We start from the raw sequence: 23,656 nt of genomic DNA on the forward strand, positions 1-23,656 counted from the left end.
GATGATATAGCTAGATCCAAACTAGGACTATTAGGTCTTGACTGACAAACTCCAGATGACTGCTTAGGGAAATGAAGCGGTTTGCTCTTTGCTGCTGTCTCATGGTCATCTGAAGTTTTGCAACCTAGATCTGATAGCCCAAATCTAAACACAATAGATTGCTATTTGTTTCCTCTGTTAGGCTCAATAATGCAGTCTCTGGAGATAAGGATTTTTCAGCCAAAGCTGATTGTAAGATGTTTGATATTTTCTGATTGTAACTTGTTCTCCTGTTGATGCTTTTGTATGTAATAGTGTCAGCTTAAACTATAATCATATTCAAGTAGTTATTGACTTACGATTTGTTTAGTTGACCATTCGAAGTTACAACAGTACAGTACTGAAAAATTGACTTATGACCATTTTTCACACTTATGACCATTGCAACATCCCCATAGTCATGTGATAAAAATTCAGACACTTGGCAATTGGTTCATATTTATGATGGTTGCAGTGTCCAGGGATCATGTGATCACCTTTTGTGACCTTCTGACAAGCAAAGTGAATGGGGAAGCCAGATCTGCTTAACAACCATGTTCCTAGCTCAGTGATGGCTAACCTTTTTGCCGTCGTGTGCCAAAAGCGCAGGGAGTGGGGGGATTGCGCACGCGCGTGCCCACACCCATAATTCAATGTGCCTCATCCCCCCATGCATGCGCGCATGACCCCCCCCCCCCCCGCTTTTGGCACACGATGCCATGGTGGGCCCAGTAGGCCCATTTTTTGCCCTCCCCAGGCTCCAGAGGCTTTCTAGGAGCCTGGGGAGAGCGAAAACGGGCTTCCCCACACCCCTGGAGCCACTCGGGAGGTCCAGAAACAGCCCATTTCCCGACTTCCAGTGGGCCCAGAAGGCCCAAAAATCAGCTGGCCAGCACGCACTTGTGTGCTGGACTGAGGTAGGGCAACGCTCGTGTGCCCACAGATATGGCTCCGTGTGCCACCTGTGGCATCCGTGCCATAGGTTCGCCATCACGGTCCTAGCTTAACAACTGCAGTGATTCACTCAACAACTGTGGCAAGGAAGGTCGTAAAATGGGGCAAAACTCATTTAACAACTGTTTTACTTAGCCATAGAAATTTTGGATTCAATTGTGGTCATAAGTTAAGGCTTACCTGTATCATGGAAAGTAAGGGTTAAAGTCTTATTTTATACATCTGCTAATGATGTTTGGTTTGGTATAGTACCATTTCAAAGATATGTGAATGCACGTATGTTTCCTGCATATTTTAGCCTTGGTGTTTCTCTGAACAGACTCCAACTTGGAGCTGAGAACACGATCTGTCAGTTGATTCAGCCTTGACTGCATTAAATAGTAAGGCACAGTTCCAAAAAAATACTGCATCATGTGTTAACCATGCCTTTTAAAGAATTTATATATATTGTAGTGTATTGGTGTAGGAACGATCACAGACAACATCTCTTGCTGAACCAAGTAGGTTCTATGTCTACAAAAATATTGATGATGCAAAAATGTTAATTATATTTCTTTATGCCTTGTTAGATGCTCCTGAGGTACATGTAAATGGATGGAAACTACCTTTTCATGATAGACTGCTAGCATGATTTTTTTTTTTTTAGTTATTCCTGGAAATTACAATTTACACAATTTGTTATATACTCCATAACATTTCAAAATGTTTAAGTTCTGATCTTTTCTTTTTATGCAAAAGTTACTTCATTTGAGTTTTGGAGCAAGCCTGCACAGGTGAGTCTTATATCCCTGATTGGCATTTCAGTTGTAAACCTGATATGCATTTGTTTCTGTGTGCTATCACTGCTCCTACCATTATCTAGGCTACATACATTTTATAAATAAATATCATATACACAACCTTCAGGTCTGGTGATACTGGAAGGAGGAAGGACGTTGAAAAAGCGATTATCATGTTATCAGTGGGAAAAAGAAATGGAAATGGCAGTTACTAAGTGCTTAATTTTCTAAGAAATTGAGGGTAGTGATATAGGATGAATAGTACAAAAGCAGGGCTGTTTCTGGTGGTAGATCTCTGTGTGGCTAAAAGTAGATTGCCAACGTTTGATCCCCAACTGTTCAAAGGTAGCAACAACAAATAATTCCCTTCTTCTCTCCACAATTAAATCTGTTGAGTTGATCATTTTATTTTACATGATTTTCTTGCTTCAAGCTCATAAACAGTAAGCTATCTGACTCTGTGGGAGTTAGTAATATAGCAGGGATTGTGTGTGTATGTATATACATTTTATTTATACTGTCTATAAAATACCAGTATACCAGCAGACCCTAGCTTTTTGGACACTAGGGACACGTTCCACGGAGAGAAGTTTTTCTGTGGACCGGATGGGGTGTGATTTTGTATGCTGCCTGCATCCTGCAGATGGGGCTTCACTTGTTTCCACGGCCCCATTTCTGGCATGCCATGGACTGGGGACCCTTGCAATATACCAATGCTACTCATGCTTCTTATACTTCTGAATATTGAGACTCTTGTGAGAAATGTAGATCCCTTAAGCTTTATGTCTGGTCACGCTTTTTAAATAAATTTTTATTAAAAGAGGAAATAAAAACTTACAAGAACAAATACAGAATAAAGAAAATGTAAAATAAAGAGAAGAAAAAAAAGAAAAAGACAAAGGTATAGAAAGAAATATAAATATGGTTAAAAAGTATATCTTACTCTTGCTTACAAAATAAAAGCTCATTTTTTTGTTAAGAAAAGAAAAGCTAACTGTAGAAGTGACTCCCACATTACAAGTAGATCTCTGCCTTCATTATATTTTCTTTCCAACGTAGTTTTTGCAAAACTGGTGCCATAACATGCAGCCTTCTTGATTGTATGCAAAGGAAAGCAAAATACAAGTTATTCTCAAATTAAAGAAATCAGATGAGTTAGACTCTCTGTGTTTGCATGTTCAATAAACAAAAAATTACTTCTCAAACTTTGTGGTGCTATGACTCTTAATTGATTTGTGTGATCTCTTCATGTAATAAAATTGTAAAGCTGTGCTCAGAGAGGGCTTCCACTGTCAGGCAGAGCTCCTGCTTTATTAGCTTGTGGCGGCAGAGTGGGAACATAGGAGCAATGCTTGTGAAAATTAGACTTGCATATCTAAAATTGGATTATTATTAGAACATGTTCCTGCGGCTGGGGGCTCTCTGTTGATGGCCTTTGTGCTTTCAGCAATGAGTGCTTCATCAATTCCAATTTCCTCCTGAGCGCTATCCAGGATCAAGGCATTCTGGCCTAGAATCACCATCCCATTCTTACAAGAGTGGCTTTTCCTGAACTTTTCTGGGAGACATCATGCTGCACATTGTCACTGAGCCTGCACACTTATTCTGGGAAGTTTGAGATTCTAGTTTATGCTCAGTATAGTGTGTCCAGCCAAATATTTCAGGTTGGGGTTTATGAAACCCAAGTTCCTGCTAGGAATGTTTGCTGGGGAGGGGAGGGGGAGGAGAAAAAACTAGGTGGCGATAATTAGCACAATAGGGATTGAGCAGGCAAGTCTTGATTTGAGGTCTTGGTTGCCTCCTTTTCTGTTTCCTGTTGGCTCAATGGTATTACAAAGCAACTCAACCCTGTGAGGATTCTCCCGGATGCTTCCCCAGATACCTCTCTAGATGTCAGCTCAGGAAGATGAACCAGTTCCTGGCACATCAGAAGCTGAATGAGGGCTCCTTGGTGCTCTCTGAGCTTGCTTGTTTTCTTGCAGACATTTCATTACCCTAACTAGGTAACATCATCAGTGCTAATAAAGAGTGCTGTTTGCTGCCAGTTTATATTCTGGCGTCTTTCCTGTCTGTGTGGGTGGGGCCGGTCTTAAAGATTCTTTGCTTGGGCTGTTTACTTATGGATCTTTCGCAGTTCCTTGATTGGGGTATGGCTTACTTATTGTTTATTTATTTATTGGTTCAATTTATATGCCGCCCTTCTCTGGAGACTCAGGGCGGCTTACAATGTGTTAAGCAATAGCCTTCATATTTTTGTATATACCTGTTTAGTAGGGCTTTCGGGCCCCCCTAAGTGGTGTTCTTTTTTATACAAAGTCAAAGGCTTACTTGATTGTTGGTCTGTGTTGTGGTCTGCCAGCAGCCTACGGAGCTGGCAGCAGAGTCGGACAGTGAGGAGTCTGGGGAGGACCATGGACCATCTCTGCGTCAGAGGCAGAGATGGGGCCAGGGCCATCTGGGAGTTATGCGTGGACTCCAGAGCCTCCAGAGTCGGATATCAGAGACTCGGGAGTAAGGCCTGGAGATGATTGGCCCCTCCCATAAGGCTTAAAAGAGGAGCAAAGGCACATGGGCCCTTTGCAGGAAAGCAACATTGTTAATTCTGTTCCCAGTTGGCATCTCTGTTTAATTCTGGACTCTGTATGACTTTGCCAAGTAGGTCTTTGGCAGTGTGTCAAGGGAGATAAAGGTTGGTGATTATCCCGAAGGACTTCTCCCGAAAGACTTTTTGCAACTAATTGGGATTTAGCTGTGAATGAGTGTAATTCACAGCGGTTGCAATAAAAGAGGTTTTTGGGTCTACTTGTGTGTTTTAATGACTCAGGAAGCCTAGATCACAACAGTCTGCAAGAAAACAAGCAAACACAGAGAGCCCCAAGGACCCCTCATTTCAACCCTGAAGCTACAAGTATTCTACTTTATCAGAAGCTGAGTTGATTGGTGGCTCTGAGCAGCTGTCTGTGAGGGATTTGGCTGAAGCAAAGCTGCAGCAGAAAAGTCCTGACAGCTCCAGGTGGCGAAAGCATGCAGCTACAGCCCATCAGTGGTGAGGAAGAGGAACTGCCTTCTGCACCTAATCCAAGAACACATAGTGCAGAGAAAAGCAGGAGCAGAGAAGCTCAGCTAGATTATTCTTGAGGAGAAACCTTGCCCTTCTTTATGGGATGCACCAGCAGCTGGCTATTTAGCACAGCAGACAGATGGAGGCGATGCTGGGAACAATGTGTTTGTTTCTTAGCTGTGTGTTTTCTGGTCATTGTGATTCCTGCCTTGCTTTGGATTGACACTGTGCCTTGATTTTGATCATGCCTTGGAAACTCTCTTGTGTTGTGGATTTAAGTTTGCCTGGTGGCTTTATTTTGATTGAGAAACTTTCAAGTGCCTTGTGGGCTCTTTGGCCATTGCTCTTGCTCTGTGTGTGTGTGTGTGTGTGTGTGTGTGTGTGTGTGAGAGAGAGAGAGAGAGAGAGAGAGAGAGAGAGAGAGAGAGAGAGAGAACCCCATGGGATGTGTTGCACAGCAAGAATGAGCCACTTGTGCCACTCGAGGGAAGTCACTGTAGGAAAACTAGCTACTGGAGGAGAGGCCTCATCCATGTGGCAGCTTCGTTTAGCGTTTGCTCAGTAGGCAAAGGCTCAACTCACTAGGAAGCTGTTTAGCCCTGCTTTGACCTGTGAATATATGGAGGTATTTAAAGTCGGCAGTGAAGGAAGTATCTCACACAGTTCCAATCTCTCCTACATGCTTGGAGATTAGAAGAGGCAATATATTTGAATGCAAATATTCCCCTTCATGCAATAAAGCTGGTTCCAAGATTGTGCAGAGACTTAAGTTCATACAAATGTGAGCACAGTGCAGCTGTTCTTCAGAACTCTGGCAGAAAGTTTAGAGAGGGGGAGGAGTCAGGAGTAGCATATGTTTCCCTTTTTTCTGCCCAGTTTGAGTTTAGCTGAATATCCGAAGAAAGGTAGTGTGAAAACTACTAAACTGAATACCTGTTGAGGCCCCAAATATCTTTCTTACGCTCCTCTTTCTATTGTAAACCTCAGCATTGGATGCCACTGGATTCATGACACCTTTCAAAATAAAACATGTTTTTTTTAACCATCCAGTTTGAATCCAGAGGTCTTTGCCCCCAATACTAACTCTCCCTCACAGATACATCATCATCATCATCATCATCATCATCATCATCATCATCATCATCATTATTATTATTATTATTATTATTATTATTATTATGTTGTGTCAATTTTTGGAAACTGCTTGGGCAGGTGTCTGCTGTTTTCTTCACAGGGTTTTTCAGATGTAATTTACTTTCTTCCTAAGACTGAGAGAAAGTGACTGGCCTAAAGTCACCTAGCTGGCTTTGTGCCTAAGGCAGGATTCAAACTCATGGATTTCTCGTTCCTAGCCTGATGCCTTAACCACTATACCAGACTGGCTCTCCACTAGTACTTACATCAGAATAAATGGCTGTGGGGCTGTGATCACAGACAACTGAAAGAACAATAAAAAATAAGATAGCAATTTATAGGTGTTAAACCTTTAAATGCCTCTGAGAATTGGAATGTCCTCAAACAGCACACTTTATTTATTTATACATGACCTGAAGGAGCACTAAAAATATCTGCTGTTGAACTTTTCCCCCTGGTAATCAGAAGCTGGCAATAATTTTTACTTACTGTTATTATTTATTCATTATTAATTAGTTCAATTTATATGATATTTTGATCGCAAGCCAACATCCAATTGGGAATATTTTAGGTATACACTAAAAATTGGAGCTGTTTTGATGGTTTTTTTTCCAGTTTTGAAAGAATAGTTCTTTGAAATGACGTTCAAGGTCTGCACTATTTTAAAGGAGAGAAGCTGCCAGATAAATGTCAGGGCCTCTCTATGTTTTGTTTGGAATCTGGAGAATACTATTCCTGTGGTATGTAAAGCAAGAACTGTATCTAACTCTTATTAAATGTATATTATTCCTGTGGGACCTGTGGTCTCTTTTGTGATTTCTCAGAACTCTGTTCAAAATATAGCATACAGTCTATACATTCAATTCTAAACACTATATTTTTCTGGTCACAAACAATTATTTTTCTGCTTTTGAATTTAATGATGAAAAAGAAAGTGGGAAATGACTTCTTACAAGGTAATAATTTAGAGTCCAAGATAAGTTAACTGAAGGAAGGTAATAGAAAGAAAATTATCCCCCTCTCTCTTCTCCCAGCCTCCTGAAAAGACTCTGGATTATCTCAGGACCGACTTTATCTATCTGTCTTTCTGTCATATTTGTAGGCTGGCCAATGGAGACAATTCTGAGTGGTATACCGATTAAAACAAAAACAACAATCAAACACCATAAAAAAAGAGAATAGATGTATGAACAGGGAGGCAACAAACACAATAAGAGCAAAACAACCCACAGTGAGTCCAACACCTGGGGAAGTTGAGGCTGTTTATGTATCTGAGGGTGTGCTGTTACAAAGGATAAGTGTCATGATGGAAAAGGTACACCTCCCAGACCTCATTAGATAGCATTATTCGATAGATAGATCCCAAAGCATGCTAACTCTGTCAGATAATTCTGGATCTACAGATATCACAGGAGAAAAATGAACCTTCAAATAATCAGTGTCTGGAATGGCATTTTTGGTTGACAACCAACAGCTTGAATTACACCTGGAAACATAAAACAAAAATATTATATGGGCATATTGAGACATTGCCCATTAATTGTTTGTGCTGCTGCAGCATTCTAGATAGCTGAAGTTTTCAAGTACTCTTCCAAGACAGCTCCTGCAGAGTGCATAGCAAAAATCCCAATGAACCTCTCAAGGTTGAACCTAAACACGTACATCCTGATCCAGACTCTTCCCAGTCTTCAGACAATGGTATGAGACCTTGACAGCATTACTTGGTCAATCTGAAAATATACAAATGAATATCATCAGTAGCTGATACCTTACATAGAAATTAAACAGAAGGGATAAGAGCATCAAGCTCTATGGTACCTGGATTTCGGGTGCAGGGATTTTGGGTGCAACATTTCCTCCGCCTCCAGTCAATGACTAAAATCAAACACAGAAGAGGGAAATTGTGTTGCAACACATAACCTTCCACTCTCAGTCCTTGCAAGTCAGTCTGGAAGGATAGCATGATCAATGATATTGAAACCTCATTGAGAGATTAAAAACACCTATGACAGATGCACTATCCCTGGGTAGATTAAAGCCAACTAATGCCCCATACACTGCCCAGCAGTTATGCCCTTCGATGGAAGCAAAATGTATGTGATGAGACAGAAACAAATGTGATATCTGATGGTACCTTCAAAACGAACTTTTAAACGTTAGTCAATCACCATGCCAAAGAACATATGTTTTTAAACAATGAAGATTAAATTTGAATATGGCAGATAAGGACAATTTTAAAAATTCACTTAAAGTTGAATGTGGCACTCCCCTTTCCTCGGCACCCTAAGGATATGCTTATTTTGCTGAATGATTAATTCACCAGTGTCCCAGCTCTGCCAAAGATCAAAGGTCAGTGACAAGTGCATAGTTTCTTTATACTGTGACAAACCTGAAGCCTATCCAGATGATGACGTGATATGAAAGGCTGGACTGAAAAATTGCCATGAATTGGGCAGTTGCTTGCATCTTTCCTCCTGTAAATCTTAACATCCCTTTTCCTATGGTTAAGGAGAGCCTCCATGACATAATTTTTAATTATTTTTAAAAGCCTGAGTGACTGGAAAAGAGAACTTTATTTTCATAAACCTCTGTAGGGAACGTAACTTGAAATTCTGTCCTGTGTATTTAAAATTAGTGAATAAGAATAGGATGAGTTTCAGATCGTTCGTTAATACAGATTAAACAACTTTTATTATACCTGTTTCTTATGACTATTTATGGGATGTCCTTCCTTATCAATAGATCACAGTCTAATTAATATAATCATTGAGTAAAATATGTAGAATACAATGCGGACTAGGAGGAAAGGAAGACAGCCAATCTGATATGCTGGTTAAAGCATCAAACTAGAAACTGGGTGTTTAATCCTGCTAGGCCCAAAGCCAGCTGGGTGACTCTAGGTAGGTCACTCAGCCCTAGGGAGGAGGCCAGTGGCAAACTTCTTCCAAAATGAAGGGTCCTTAGTACTGTCTTAGTCTGTTTGTTTTCTTGCAGATGTTTTATTACATTCATCGCTAGCACTGATGATGTTACCTAATTTGGGTAATGAAACATCTGCAAGGAAACCACCAAGCTCAGAAGGCACTGGAACCCCTCATTTCAACCCTGAGCTACAAATATTCTCCTTTATTGACATTTTCAAAATCTTGCCAAGAAAAGTTCAGGGACTAATCCAGGCAGTCACCGTGAGAGGACATTGACTTGAAGGCACAACAACAAAAACAATAACACAAGGAAAGTCATTTCTAATTAGGTTGCACAAATGGAGCCTCTAGTAGTCTTCTGATAAAGGTGATGTAGTAGCTGCATTTAAAAAGAGGCAACAGGTCAGAATATAGCAAAAGGATTGTTGTTAGTATTTATTTATAACAAGCAAGGTGCAGAGAGGAAGGAAAAATTGATGGAGATAAGCTGATTTCATTGCAAGGCAACAAAGGCTAAAGATTTTTAAAGCCCAGAATATCCAGATAACATTTGGAAGTGACTCAAGACTAATTTGTGGAACTATAAGAAGGAGACACAACAAAATCAAAACAAGCGAAATTTTGCTTTAATAGCCGGTCTCAACAAAAGTAATTGTGAAAATCTTGTGGAGTTGATTTCATAATCTGGTCTACCCATGTGGCGAATACAAGGCCTTCAGATTGTGTCATCGCTTGTAGATTTTTAAATATCTACTTCTTTAAGATTAAATAAACAAGTTTAAATGGGGGAATTGGGAGCCTCAAGGTATAAAGGAAAAGCACAATATAAATATAACCTTTTAAAAGGAAATCACGAAAAATTAAATTTTCATTTTGTTATTATGTAATTTGAGAAATTAGAATTATGATTGCACTAAGAAGATTTTAAAACAACAGCAGCAATAATAATTTCATTTACATGTATTTAAGTTTGTTTATTGGTGGATATTGGAACTTGGAGTCTGTACTAAAAGGTGATTTTTAAAAGAGATTTACCAATGTAGAAATATGACCTTATATGTGCATTTTGAAGTCCAGCTTCTGGCATTAGAACATCAAGGGGAAAAATGGAAAAGTCCCAGTTATGTCTTGGACAGCTGTTAGTAGAACTGGACAAGCAAACCACTTACGTACTAGAAAATAAGAATGGAGAGATATGTAATGAAAAGGCATCATACCTTTTATATTTTCATTATTATTATTATTGTTTATATTTATATAATTTATATATTTATTTATATTTTCATGTTTAGGTATTATACATATTTATACATTCTATAACACAGTAATTTAATACAATCAATGTTCTCTGTTACAAGATAAACATATATACAACTAAAATAACTGCAGTTATCTCCATCTTCTATGGAAATTCTCAATCATCCACGTCATGGTTGTCCCAAAGGTGCTTTTTTCAAGAAGCAACTGGATTTTCTGGGTTTTTTTGAAGATATTTGGAGAGTTGAAGAAGTAGCTTGGATGAGAAGCAAACGTCTTCAAAGAAAAACTAGAAAGTCCAGTTGCCTCTTGAAAAAAATACCTTTGGGACTTCTGGAATTCACTTTAAATATTTATAGCTCTTCAAAGGCAATGGCAAACACTGACTTTCTGTTGTGAGCCAACAAGTTTTTGTAGGGGTTTATCTCTTATTGTAGTTTTCACTTTTCAGGAAAGGATATAAGTCTAGGCCATTCCACTTTGACTGACTAGATTAGTCAGTCAAAGATAGATTAATATTGGGATAAAATTTCTCTGCTTCATGTTTAACCAATAGATAGATTTTTTGAGGAATAGGAAATAGGAGTTTCTTATTAATAAGTAAGTTTATATGACAAGGGAAAAATGAACTTGTACTCTTGTGTTACAGATTCAGTGGTTCTTTCCTCTGACTCCGTTGGACGTTCAATAGGCTCAGGTACAACTTCCCGTCCCCTCTTCTCTCTCATAAATAAGATTGCCAATTTATGTGTGACAGCCATGTTGGGAGGCAGATAAGCAGCTGTTAATCCCAATTCAAGATAACCCTTCATGATAGTCTTTGAAGGAAATTTGATGAGTCCTTTGCAAATAAGTAATTAAAGAGAATATAATCTTTATACTCTTTTCCTGTTGCTACATTTTTATTACTTAAATTGTGCTTTTGATTCTATTGCTTGGGAATCTGGAAGTTATAGTCTCAACTCATCTGGAAGGTACTATATTGGAGAAGGCTATTCTAAATAGAAGGTCACATTGCAAATAAAAAAACCCTTATACATAAAATTTAAACTATAATATCAGCAAGCTGCATTAGATAAACAAAACAAGTAGAGAAGTTTAACATGATAATTGACAATGGTTTATAGCAACAAAGCAGAACAGGATTTGTAATTTAAGTTAGTAAATCCCTGGCCACTTTCCTTGTCTGTTTTGTGAGTTTGCTAATAATTAGCAGCAAAAAGATTCAGGTAGGCTTGAGTGCTTTGGTTCATGTTATACCTCTTTATTAGAGTAGCCATAGAAATGCCTGTAATTAGAGAAAAATGATATTCCAAAAGAGGTTATATCAACCAATTTATCTTTCCAAATGCAGAAGAAAATGCAGATGATGCTTCTTGAGAGAAGATGGAACTATGTTCTTCCTTACATATAATAACTCCAATGTTTTTTCTGCAGCTGGAAATAATGAGTTCAGGGAGACACTTTTTTCTTCTTCTTAATTTTTGGAATGTTATTGACTTGAATTTAAAAGCAGTGTGCTCATTTTGTGTTAGAATACCTATGAACCAGTGTGACACATAAGGTGTAGCTGTAAATTGTGATCGATGAATGATTTAGCTAAAAATCACAAGATAGAGTTCTTAAAAGGTTGCACTAAGACCCCAATTAAAGAATTTTCAGCAAGGGAGTATAGCTTGGAAAAATAGGAGTAGATTTATCCTTGGTCAGCTTTAATCTATGTAAATATGTGGCCTAAAAGAAGTTCTGAACCACCTTCTCTTTAAAGTCAGTTAGCTCTTTTCTTATGAAAAATCTCTTTTCAGTATACCAATTAACCAATTATATTGTGATAAGAATATTTACTGCCTTCCAACATGGCCCCTGGCTTTTTGCCTGCTGTGCACTCACTGAAAATTATTTGAAAAAAGAGCTTTGGACTTCACATGAGTTCACCTCCTCTTTTTGCTGTTCAGTAAAGTAGATCAACTATTAAGGTGGCATTGTTAGCCTGAAAGAAATGATGCCGCAGCTGAAAGCACAGAAGCCTGAAAGAAGTCCAAATATTCAATGAATATTATAGAGGTATTTCATTCATATGAGGTCCAAAGCACTTTCTCCAAATAACTTTTGAAATATACACAGCCCTGCTAGAAAGTAATCAAATATAGCTTGCTGCCTAACCCCAACAGGGACGCCTAATTGAAAGGGTGTTGCTCGGTTACTAACCTTGGACTTTAGTCTTTTATAAGTAGAGGCTGCTTCTGCTCTTCTGTCTGCAAATCTAAAGGTAATTGAACTGGATGCATGATCTTCTCCCTGATTGCCTAGCCTTGCCTGGTGAAGGGAAATATGCTGGAATTTTAAAGAGAAAGCAAGCGGGTTCATCTCTCCACTCTATAAAACCTCTCCGGTAGATTCTCATGTAGCACCAAAGCCTCAGAAGTGCTGAAATACAATTAAAAGAAAATAATTTATTTCCTTTGTTTTAACAGATTTGAACTATTCTCTTTTGTATCAGTGGCCAAGTAGCCAGAAGAAGCTTGAAAATGGCTGCAGTTTATGATATTTCTGCATGCTGAAAGTAATTTAGGTTTAAGACTGCTGTTGGCTTTAATGTGCTTCAAGCTCTGCTAGTGAAAAAAAGTGTGTAACAAGGTTTGAGTTGTGCGATCTATTGCTAAATTGAGGGACAGCTTTCCTTGTTGAAAGAGGAGGCTCAGAAGAAATCCAGATCTCTTGTGCTTCTTGCAATACTCCCTTCACAACTTGCTGCAAATCTGGGAACAGATCAGTGGTGAAACGTAAAATTTGTTACTACTGGTTCTGTGGGCGTGGCTTGGTGGTGGTGTGGTAATGTGACTAGGTGGGTGTGGCCAACTTTTTTTTTCTTTTAAAAGCTTCTGACGATCCCAGCTGAGTTGCCTGATCATCAGAGGCTTTTTTTTTCTTTTAAAAACATATTTTCTACAACCTCTTTGGCTGAAGGGATTGTAGAAAAAATGCTTTTAAAAGCCTCTGACAATCAGGCAACTCAACTGGGATTGTCAGAGGCTTTTAAAAGCATTTTTTCTACAACCTCTTTTTAAAAAACTTTTAAAAACATTTTTTTAGCCGAAGAGATTGTAGAAAAAATGCTTTTAAAAATAACAAAAAAAGCCTCTGATAATTGTGCGGCTCAGCTGGGCATGGGGGGAGGGCAGGGATTTTTGCTACCGTTCTCCGAACCACCCGCCGCCATCGCTACCGGATCGAGTGATCCGGTCCAAACCGGGAGCATTTCACCCCTGGAACAGATAAAACGAAAAAGGAACCTTTCACCTTCCGCACTCAGCCATTGTTAGTACAGGTAGCCTTGAGTCATGATGATAATAGGTACCGGAATTTCCTTTGCTAAGCAATACAATCATAAAGCATGATGTTACTTGTATGTTAGTCATGACAATCTTGACAATCCCCTTTGCCTTTGTTAGGCAATCCTGCCGGTTGTTAAGCAGAGATCCATCCCAATCTAAGCCATTCCTCCCTGCTTCGGACCACAGAAATGCAAGAGACTACCTCCTCTGCCTCCAGGTCCTTCCACCCACCCGTTTCTCATCCCACCCATCTCTTCCCTTTTGGCCATGCTGCATAATGGTACTCATTGATGGCATTGGGGCTGAAGTAGAGACCTGTGGCATCCAGCAGTCTCAGCTAGCTGCCCACCCCCATCCCTGAGCCTTTATTTGAGACCCAGTGGTGCTGCCGCTGCTGAGTGCTACCTCAAACCTCTGAGGCTTCTGACTGCCAATCTCCACACACACAGTTCTCACAATGCTTCAGAAAGCCTTTGGAAAGCTTCTGAGGCTTCCTAAGAGTCGCAAGAACGGCACATACTATGTGACAATTAATGGCATGCTAATTAATTAGTGGCAATTAAGAAATCTTTTTCCACAGTGATGCCTATTTTTATTTGAAATTACAAGAAATGAGAATAAAATAATAGACTAGAGCAGTGTTTCTCAACCTTGGTAGCTTGAAGATGGGTGGACTTCAACTCCCAGAATCCCCCAGCGAGCAGCGCTGGCTGGGGGATTCTGGGAGTTGAAGTCCACCCATCTTCAAGCTTCCAAGGTTGAGAAACGCTGAACTAGAGGAAGAGATAATTTCATTTAATGATTGAAGAAATCAGGATAGACCTGCTGTAGTTATAAAGCCGGCTGGGTGACTTTCTTTTATCCCTAGGAAGAAGGCTGTGGCAAATAATTTCCAAAAATATTGTCAAGAAAACTGCATGGACTTGTCCATGTAGTTGTCAGCAGTCGAGACTTACTTAAATGCACCAAAATTTTCAAAAAGGTGCAAGCAGTAGAGAGAGAGTATGCAAATAATTTGAAAACATGGGATGTTTAGGAACACTAGCTAAATAATACTTTCTCTCTCTTTATATGGAGAAATAGCAATAGAAAATTGCAATATCCATCTAGATAGAATTAGATCTAATGTCATTTGTACCAAATAGTTACTTTTATAACATTTCTGAAATAAGTGGTAACATAGTTGCTACTTTATAAGGGACATTTGTGTGTCTTGTGTATGTGTGTTGCATAATAAGAAAACACAGCCATATAAGATGTTTAGAAAAAGATGACTTAATAGAGCAGATTCATGAAAGGGTTGTGTAAGTGATAACACCTGAGATATCAAAGATATCAAAATTATCTACTTTGCATTCATAATTGCCACAGTTCCAGTAATAACTATGACGATCTCATCTTGTGGAGTAAGCACAGGAGAAAATATAACCAAATCTGAATATACTTTATTAACAAATTTCTGAAGCATATGCAATTAAGGAACATTGGCACCAATTTTATTTGTTAAATTGATCTAGAGAGGACAAGTGTGAATATCAAGAACGGAATAATCTTTAAAGAAGAAGAATCTTCCATGAAGGACAGTTTTAAATAGATTTCTTTTGGACTGATACTCTCCACAAAATTACCATAGACTTTTACAAGCATTGTGTTCTTGCAGTTGAAGATAAAATAAAGCTAAGAGCACTTAGTGTCAAGAAGAATTGTATCCCAATCTGCAACACCCCTCATAGTATGTGCCTTGGTGTAAAATTACATTTATGATCTGCATGCTAACGTCTTTCAACAGCAGTATTGAGAATTTTACAATCAGCTGATTTAACATTCTCTGCCTTCACCATTAAAGTTTCCATTGTTTGATTATGCATCAGTCAAATACATCAATCTGCAATTTCCTTATACATAGCATAGTCAGTAAAAATAATTCTGCCACAGACTGGCTTTCTGAGTATTGTAATTGGTCTTCAAAATATTAATATCACTTCAGAGATATAATTTGACAATGAAGGTAACTGAAGTAGTGGATAGCTTCTGCCTTTCAGGATCAAGTATGAATTTATTAAAGGAACCAGTTCTCAGATTCTGCAGACTAGCATTTATAGTAGGAGAACAGTGAAGCCTTAGAAAATATATTCAGATGTCAAGACGTGTTTATACTCACAAAGATAAGAATCATGCAATAACTGATTTTCCCTGTGAAATGCTATGGAGACAAAATTTGGACCTGAAAGACAGTATGGGGATGCTTTTGAATGTTGGTGTTAAGAAAGACTTCGGGGAACACTGTGGGTAGCCCCGAAAACAAAGGATAATGGAACGAAGCATTCAAGAGTTTTCACATGGAGATTATTATTTGCAATCTTTTGCAAAGATTTAGTTTAGGAAAATTATAATATGAGAAAGGATGGGAGAAAAGAGTATAACCACCAACAAAGTGGAATACAAAGCTGTTGGGTGCAATGTTGGAAGACTTGAATGCCTGGTAGTTGACCAAAGATCTGGAGGTCTCTGTCTGTGTAGTTTCTAAGTGTCTACACCAACTTGATGGAACATAATCTGTCACAATCAATCAGTTAATCAACCAGCCAGCCAACTGAAGAAATGTATTGGGGATATTACCTATAAATGAATCACCTAACATTGATTTCATGTCTAGCAAGAAACAATTCTAAATGAACAACATAAAGTATTTTGTAGAATCTTAAGAGTCAGAAGAAATATTAAAAAATAATCTAATCCAAAGCCTGCTTCATGCAGAATATGCTAACCCATTTTAGATCGATGGGTAGTTTTGACTCTAAATATCAAGAAATGTTATCTTGAAATAGCATTTGCCTTTTTAGTGGTTACATTGCATTGTTGATTTATTTGTATTAATTGAGAACATTGATATCTTTTTCATATGTATTTTTCATATGTATTAATGCCAAGTTAAATCCCCCTCATCCCATAATTATGCCTTCCTTTTTTTCTCTCTATACACATAACTGAATTTTTCTTTCTTTTACATTTCAACCTTTGATTTCAGTCCTGTTCATTATTACATGCTGTCTGAATTTTTTTCTCTTGGTAAAAAGAATACTAAAGTTAGTTTTCTGTCATTTACATATTTAATAATTTAATAATCATATTTAATGATTATCCCCTTAGTGCCTTCAAAAAGTCATTAATAAAAATGATTCTCCAAGCCAATACAGAGTACTCTCTGTGTACCATGTCTTAACTAGTTTTAAGTCCATCTAACAGCTGTATCATCTAATGTGTTATTAATAAGTATATTGATTTGTTGAGACAAAATACACTATGTCCATGGAATTCTGACTATCAGAAAATATTAGGTTAGTCTAATATGATTGCTAATTGAGAAACCCTTACTGATTTTTAATTGTTCCATTTCTATCTACGGTAAGTACTCAGTAACATGGTGTTTACTAAGAGGCTCGTATAGTAGTATATATAGTATAGATGTCAAGCTGAGAAATCTGCAATTTCTGAAATCCTTCTCTTTTTGAAGCAGAGACATCTTTGACTCTCTTTAAGACCTCCTCCCAGTCTTCTGGGACGTCACCAGTTCTCCATAAATTTATCGCGAGTATCGCGACTTTCCCCCCCTTTGTGAAAACGGGTGGGCGTGGCCAGTGCATGATGTATTCAGCCCGCAGGCCATGAGTTTGACACCCTTGCCTTAAAGTATTACAAAAAATGTAATACTTTATCATCCAGATCATCCAGATCATGGTTGTCCCAAAGGTGCTTTTTTAAAAGTCTAGTTGGATCTTTGAGATAACAATAAGTGGTTCTCAAAACAAAGGAAGGTTCTTGCGTGAACTGGGCAAAGCAATAACACTAAAGGGGGAAAGGATGTGTAAGAAGAGTACCAAGTGTGGATTGTAAATCCTTATTGAAATTGGATGAGCTCTCTAATACTTTGAAGCCATCACATTGAAAAAGGTACACGGTGGATTTCCCTCCTCAATTCTTTTTGCTCTCAAAAGTAGATATCCACTGGATTTTGAATTTTGTGGTTTGTATGGGTGCATGAAGGAGAGAGGGAAGGATACTGAAGCTTTTAGTTAAAAAAAATTCTAAACCTGTATTTGGGCCTACATATGGCTAAATGGCACTGGAGATACTATAAAGGTCTTCTATGTGACTCTCCATGTGACAAACAACAGTTTGATCTTTTTTTATCTTTGAGATATAGCTAACACAAAACTGTTCATTTGAGTCTTGACACAATGAATAATTAGTTTAAAATGAAAAAGAAGGCCTTTGAATTCTCTGTAGCTATTCTGGAAAGGGGAGTGGGGAGTCAGTTCTAACGCTTGACAAAAATAAGCTGATGTTGACAGAGAATGCTACAAATATTTTTTTTAATGTTTTTTCCCCCCATATAAATTATCTTTGGAATCAGAAATAAATGCCTAGCAGTAGGATGAGGGTTGCTATATTAGCAGTGGTGATGATGTGCCATCAAGTTGGTGTTAATATCTAGTATGGCTTATCCTCAACCTGACATTTGAGTTTTCTCAAATGTACATTCATTGCTGTTATAATTAAGTCAGTCTTGCTTGCTGCTGGTCACCTTGTTCTCTTTTCATTTTTCCTGGCATTATGGACTTCTCAGGGGAGGTTTAGCAACACTACTTGTGAAAAAGATAGTTGGGATAGTTGATGAATGCAAACTGAATTGACAAAGCCTTGATTGTCAAATACTGCAGCAATTTTTATTATTAGCCCTTTTTTCTATTGCCCATTTGTAGCTATGAGATGGGAACCTCTCTGGGTGAGAATCTTTCTAGAAGAGGCCTTTAATCTGTTTGTATTTGCAGTAGAATAATCCCTAGCCTTTATCTTAATTATTTGACATCTTTTGCAGATCAAGATGACTTACACTAGAGGTCACCAAGAACTTGTGTATATTACTTTATTATCTTTGACTTTTATTAGGAAATATAATACAACTTCTGAAATGGAGTGAAAGTACCTTTTGTGCTTTCACTTAGGAATGTTTAATTGTGTGCATGTATGATATATGTTTCCCTAAATGGAATAGCAGTGACATCTAAATCAGACCCAGAAAAAGGGAGCAAATAGTTGGGGCCATAAAGCTTCCCAAGGTCCATGATCCTGGCTTGCTTATTTATTTATTTTGGATTTTTTTTAAGGCCACCCAACTCTATGAAGACTCTGGGTGGTGTACAGTACAGGTGGTCTTCAGATTTTGACCAGTCATTCAGGCCTTGTTTAAACTTATAACAGTGCTGAACAAGTGTAGTTGTGACTGGTTCTCAGAATTCTGGCTATCACAGCATCCCTAAGGCTACATGATTATGACTTGGACAGTCAGCACCCATCTTGTGATTACAACATCACAGTGCTCATGATTTCCAATATTCCCTGCCAGGAAGTTAGAAGTCACAATCACATGAGGCCCTCACTTAATGAACTGTGTGTTCCTCATTTATCAGTGGCAACCTGAACTTCTGGAATTGCCATTGTTAAGCAATGTGGTCATGTGACATTGCACTTTATGACCGATTGTAAAGGCAATTCTAGTCCAAATTGCCAATGTAAACTAAGAATTACTTGTAAATCCGATACATGTGTTAAAAACAGAACTAAAAAAAAATGATGGCATCTAATCAATATAACCTGGACAGCATCCACCCTGCCTGAATGCCTGAATGGATGGGCAGAAAAAACAGTAGACATGCAGTCATCGATTTCCAGGCCCTATGCCATGAAGAGCTTTGTCGTTAATGATCACACCTTAAATTATACCCAGAAGCCAATTGGTAACCAGTGCAATTTGCAGAGGGGCCATAACACATGGGCATAATTACAAGCACTTGTTATTGCTTGCACTGCTGCATTTTGAAGCAGCCACAGGTGGTCCTCAATTTATGACCATTTGTTCAGCGACTGTTTGAAATTACAGCAGTGCTGAATGAAGGGATATACAGCTGTAGCACCCCTGTGGTTACATGATGGAAATATGGTGCTTGGCAACTGCCTTCTCTTAACATTGACTTCAGGAATACTACAACTGCCCCCCACAACTTTCCCTCATCCCACCCCCTGGATCTCTTGAATCTCCTTCCCATCCGGCTGTGTCCCACAGGATCTGTATCTGTTTCCCACCCATTTATGTTTCCTTCCTGCACTGCTGGGTCTGGATGGGAAGGGAACCCACTGAGGACTTGTGGAGACCGAGCTGGGGGAGAAGCAGGCCAAGGCCTGTGGGAATCTAGTTGGGCAGAAGATGTGCAAGGAGTGCCTCAAGAAATGAAGGAGATCCTGGGAGGCCAGCACAGGCCATGTGTGAACTGAGAAAGTACTGCAGGCCTAGGCGTGAAAAACGTGCAAGCCTGGGCTTAACACCAAGTCTCCCAAGTCCTCTCCAACCACTTGAGGCACTGGAGGTGATTAGGACATGAGTAATTCTTGAATAGAGCTTCCTGATCTATGAATGGGTGCAATTGGCACACAACACGAAGCTGTGCGAAGATCCTGCCACCTGCTCTTCCAGCAGGAGTTGTGTGTGGTAGGAAGTCCTCCATATTGCAGACATGATCTATATGGAGGAGTGCCACTCATCCAGCATCAAAGATGGTATGAGCCTAGAACCAGTGGGCCCAAACCTAAAGCCACCTAGCCTTGCCAAGGTTCAGCTATAACTTGTTATTCTGCACACAGCTCCAAGCACTGGGACAAGCTCCAAGCACTGGGACAAGTCTTCTACAGCAGGGTTCCTCAAACTTTTTAAACGGGGCCAATTCACGGTCCCTCAGACTGTTGGGGCCCCGGACCAGCTGGGTGCGCCCTAGGTGGTCATGTGACTGGATGGGCATGGCCAATTTAGCAGTCCATTAAGCAATACACAAAAATTAAACTTTAATTTGTTTTGCTCCTGGGGGTGTTTTATTTGCTTTTGTTTGCATGTTGCTCTTTTGATTGACTTTTCTTTTTACTAGATCATTTTTTAAGTTGTTTAGGAGTCTAGGGGTCCATTTCAGGAAACTCAGTTTTGCAGCAATTCTTCTCAGCCCCAAGGAGCTTACAATCAACAAGTTTCTCCCTCCCTCCCTCCCTTTCTCTCTCTCTCTTCTGGAGGTGGGGGAAACGGGGGAGGTCAAAAACGGGGCATGCAGACTCCCCGGGAGGCCTCTGTGTGCCCCATTTTTGCCCTGCAGTGTGTTTCTGGAGGCAGGGGGAAGCCAAAAACAAGCCTGTTTTTGGCCTCCCAGGATGTCCGCTCACCCCGTTTTTGGCTGCCCCCACCTCCAGTAGCACTCTGGAGGCCAAAAATGTTAGCCTTACCTTCCAGTTCCAGCCTTCGGGGCTCACAAAGGTAAGTCCTGCGCTTGGCCGAAGGGTGGGGGCCAGCAGGTGGATGGAATGATGTGGGTGGGGCAGCCTTGTGGTCCTGTGCGGGCGGGATTAATGGCTTTGGCAGGCCGTATCCGGCCCTCAGTCCGTAGTTTAAGGACCCCTGTTCTAGAGTATTGCTTAGTTTGCCAGGAATATAGCTGAGTACACTGGTGATATCTTACTCCATAGTGACAGATGAGCTCATCCAATGGCTTCATGTAGTTGTTGCATAGAAGTGGAAACACCAACCCCTACAGCACCAGTAGGGGCAAAGGATGAATCCTCTTTTTCCCTATCATTACCAACTAGAATTGATCCTGAAGAAAAGAGGCAAACCAGCAAAACACTGTGCTGCACATGCAATTCTCTGAGTCAGTCCAGAAGAATACCATGATCAATGATATTGAAAGCTGCCAAGATGTCAAATAGGGCATGGGTGGATGGATAACCTTCATCCCATCAGGCAGGAGATCATCCGGGGGTTCCAAAAGGACATAGATTGGAGGGGGGATAGGCAGGTGGGGTAAATTTATTTATTTATTTATTGGTTCGATTTATATGCCGCCCTTCTCCGGAGACTCAGGGCGGCTTACAATGCGTTAAGCAATAGCCTTCATACTTTTGTATATACCTGCTTAGTAGGGCTTTTGGCCTCCCTGTCCTTTTTTATACAAAGTCAGCTTATTGCCCCCACAATCCGGGTCCTCATTTTACCTACCTCTGAAGGATGGAAGGATGAGTCAACCTTGAGCCTGGTGACTCAGTCTCAAGGCTTAAAGCATTCCTGTGGTCATAAGTGAGGATGGACTTGAATTCTGATTATTTGACCATGGGACACTGCAATGGCCACTTCAGGATTGGGTCATAAGTCCCTTTGTTCAGTGCTTTCAACTTTGAACGATTGCTGAATGAATAGTTGTAAGTTGAGGACTATCTGTTTTTAACCGAAGGCAGGGATAGAAAACAAGGAAATGGGATGGGTAGTATGGTACAATATAAACAAAGATGAGTGTAGACAGCAAGTTTTTTTATACCTAGAATATTTCATTTCTAAAATTCTTAATGCCTCCAAATATTTATGATATATGTGATCCTGTGAAATAAGCAATAGACATTTCAGAAAATAATAACTGACACCTTGAAACTATAATAATATTATGTTTAAAATGTAGCATGGAATTGACTATACTTATTTTACTCTAAGAAAGCACAAGAGATTGGATTGATCTGGATTGGAACAAGTGTCAAGGAAGAAAGTGCAGTGACAAAGTATTAAATACCAGGCTGACTTCTATTAGAGAGGCAGATTTACATGGGTGTTAATATGAAACATCAGCTCCCTTGCTGGTGCTGAGAAAACATGTAGTGTTTAGGAAGCCCAAAACTGTCTTTGTATTAGGGGTCTGTAGGTGAAGTTTCAACATAGTCACGAAGAGTGCTCCCCTGGTCCAGAGACTTGGCCAAGGTCAAAGTAGTCAACATCTCCTACTTTATGTTGGACAGATCACTGCATTATCTCAGGACCTTCTGGAGGCTAATTCATAATCACTGAAATGTGCACCATGTTAGAAATAAATACGATGTTAATGCAAATGAAAGAATGGAGGAAAATTTCTACCTTTGGTTATTTGCATTTCCAAATTTTTCTTCTTTGCTTTTGGAGGGAGATACGGGATGGGGGAAATCCTTAGGTAAAGTCAAGGCTTTTTTCTTTTTTCTAACCCTGTTCAAGAAAGAGGAGTGGGATGGGGTGGGGAGGTAAAGTTGTAAATTCCAGGAAGTGATTTAATCTTTCTCTAGTTTTTTTTACAGTGGACCTGTTACAGACTAACACCCCATGCTTATTTTAGAATTTTTAAAAAAATGAGGGTCAGTTGTGGGCTATGTATCTAATATGAAGTACAATTTGACCCTGAATTGCTGAATGTAAAAGGTTTTCTTGGGGTAAACACAGTCTGGTTGATCCTGAATTTCTAGCTTTGAGTGCTAAAATAGATGCTGTTGCACACTGACTCTTCCTCATCCTCCCAATTTACCTTTGGGATAAATTGCTATTTTACTGGCTTTCTTAAATTCTTTCTAGAAAACATGTGGTCTTTATTGTTCCTTCTTGGGAAGACACCCTGTGCTTTTGTATGCTTCAGTGAATGTACATTTTGGATCAGTTCTGCTGAACAGGGATCATCAGCCTTTAGTGAAGTAGAGCCAGGGATGTAATGGGAAATAGTTCCATAAAGTATTTAACAAGTTAGGCACTCATGCTCTGCAAGATCTTATTGCCTCAATATGAAGATTTTATTTATACAGTTGACACGCATGGAGACATGTTTTGGGGAAGCACAGTAAGAGCCCATTTTAGTAGGAAACTTAATCTGATTACAGGTAGTCCTCAATTTATGAATGTAATTGAGCCTGGTAATTATGGTCATAGGTTATGACCATCGTAAAATAGATCTTCAAGTGACTGACCCAATTTTATGACTTTTTTTGCTGCTGTCATTAAACATAAATGAATACTGTGATCATAAAATGAACCCATTGTTTCCCATGGGACATTTTTGCCAAAAACCTGGAGGTTAATGATGGTTTTTGGCAAAATCATAGATCGTGGTCCTGTGACTATGGGGTCCGGTTGGCCAAGCGCCCAAAATGCAATTATGTGGCCTGTGGGAAGAACGGCCATTAGAACTTTGGAACTGCATTGCAAATACTTTTTCAGGGCTCCATCATAACTTCAAACGATCATTAAGCAATCAGTTGTTAAACTGAGGACTACCTGTAACAACATGGATTTTCTAAGCATTCTTCTATGAACAAGCT

At 39.3% G+C, this 23,656-nt stretch overlaps 1 protein-coding gene and 1 long non-coding RNA gene across 8 annotated transcripts in view; one reads left to right on the forward strand and one right to left on the reverse strand.

Moving 5' to 3' along the window:
• ST3GAL3 (ST3 beta-galactoside alpha-2,3-sialyltransferase 3) overlaps window positions 1-23,656 on the forward strand; it is a 203,742-nt gene that overhangs the window by 35,135 nt on the left and 144,951 nt on the right. For 4 of the 7 annotated variants that reach the window (XM_034414877.3, XM_060689876.2, XM_060689880.2 and 1 more), the window contains exon 3: window positions 10,777-10,824. The exons of the other annotated variants lie outside the window; for them this stretch is intronic. In XM_034414877.3, the coding sequence (XP_034270768.1) occupies window positions 10,777-10,824 (48 nt within the window). The remainder of the gene's footprint in view (window positions 1-10,776; window positions 10,825-23,656) is intronic. 7 annotated transcript variants of the gene reach the window in all.
• LOC148114594 (uncharacterized) lies at window positions 6,425-10,013 on the reverse strand. Its single transcript, XR_015733076.1, has 3 exons — window positions 9,923-10,013; window positions 7,765-7,821; window positions 6,425-7,676 (listed from the first exon to the last, which is right to left on the reverse strand). It is a non-coding gene; the product is annotated as an uncharacterized LOC148114594 (long non-coding RNA).

This window comes from Pantherophis guttatus, chromosome 3, assembly GCF_059756535.1.
Source record: "Pantherophis guttatus breed Tessera chromosome 3, ASM5975653v1, whole genome shotgun sequence".
Lineage (NCBI taxonomy): Eukaryota > Metazoa > Chordata > Lepidosauria > Squamata > Colubridae > Pantherophis > Pantherophis guttatus.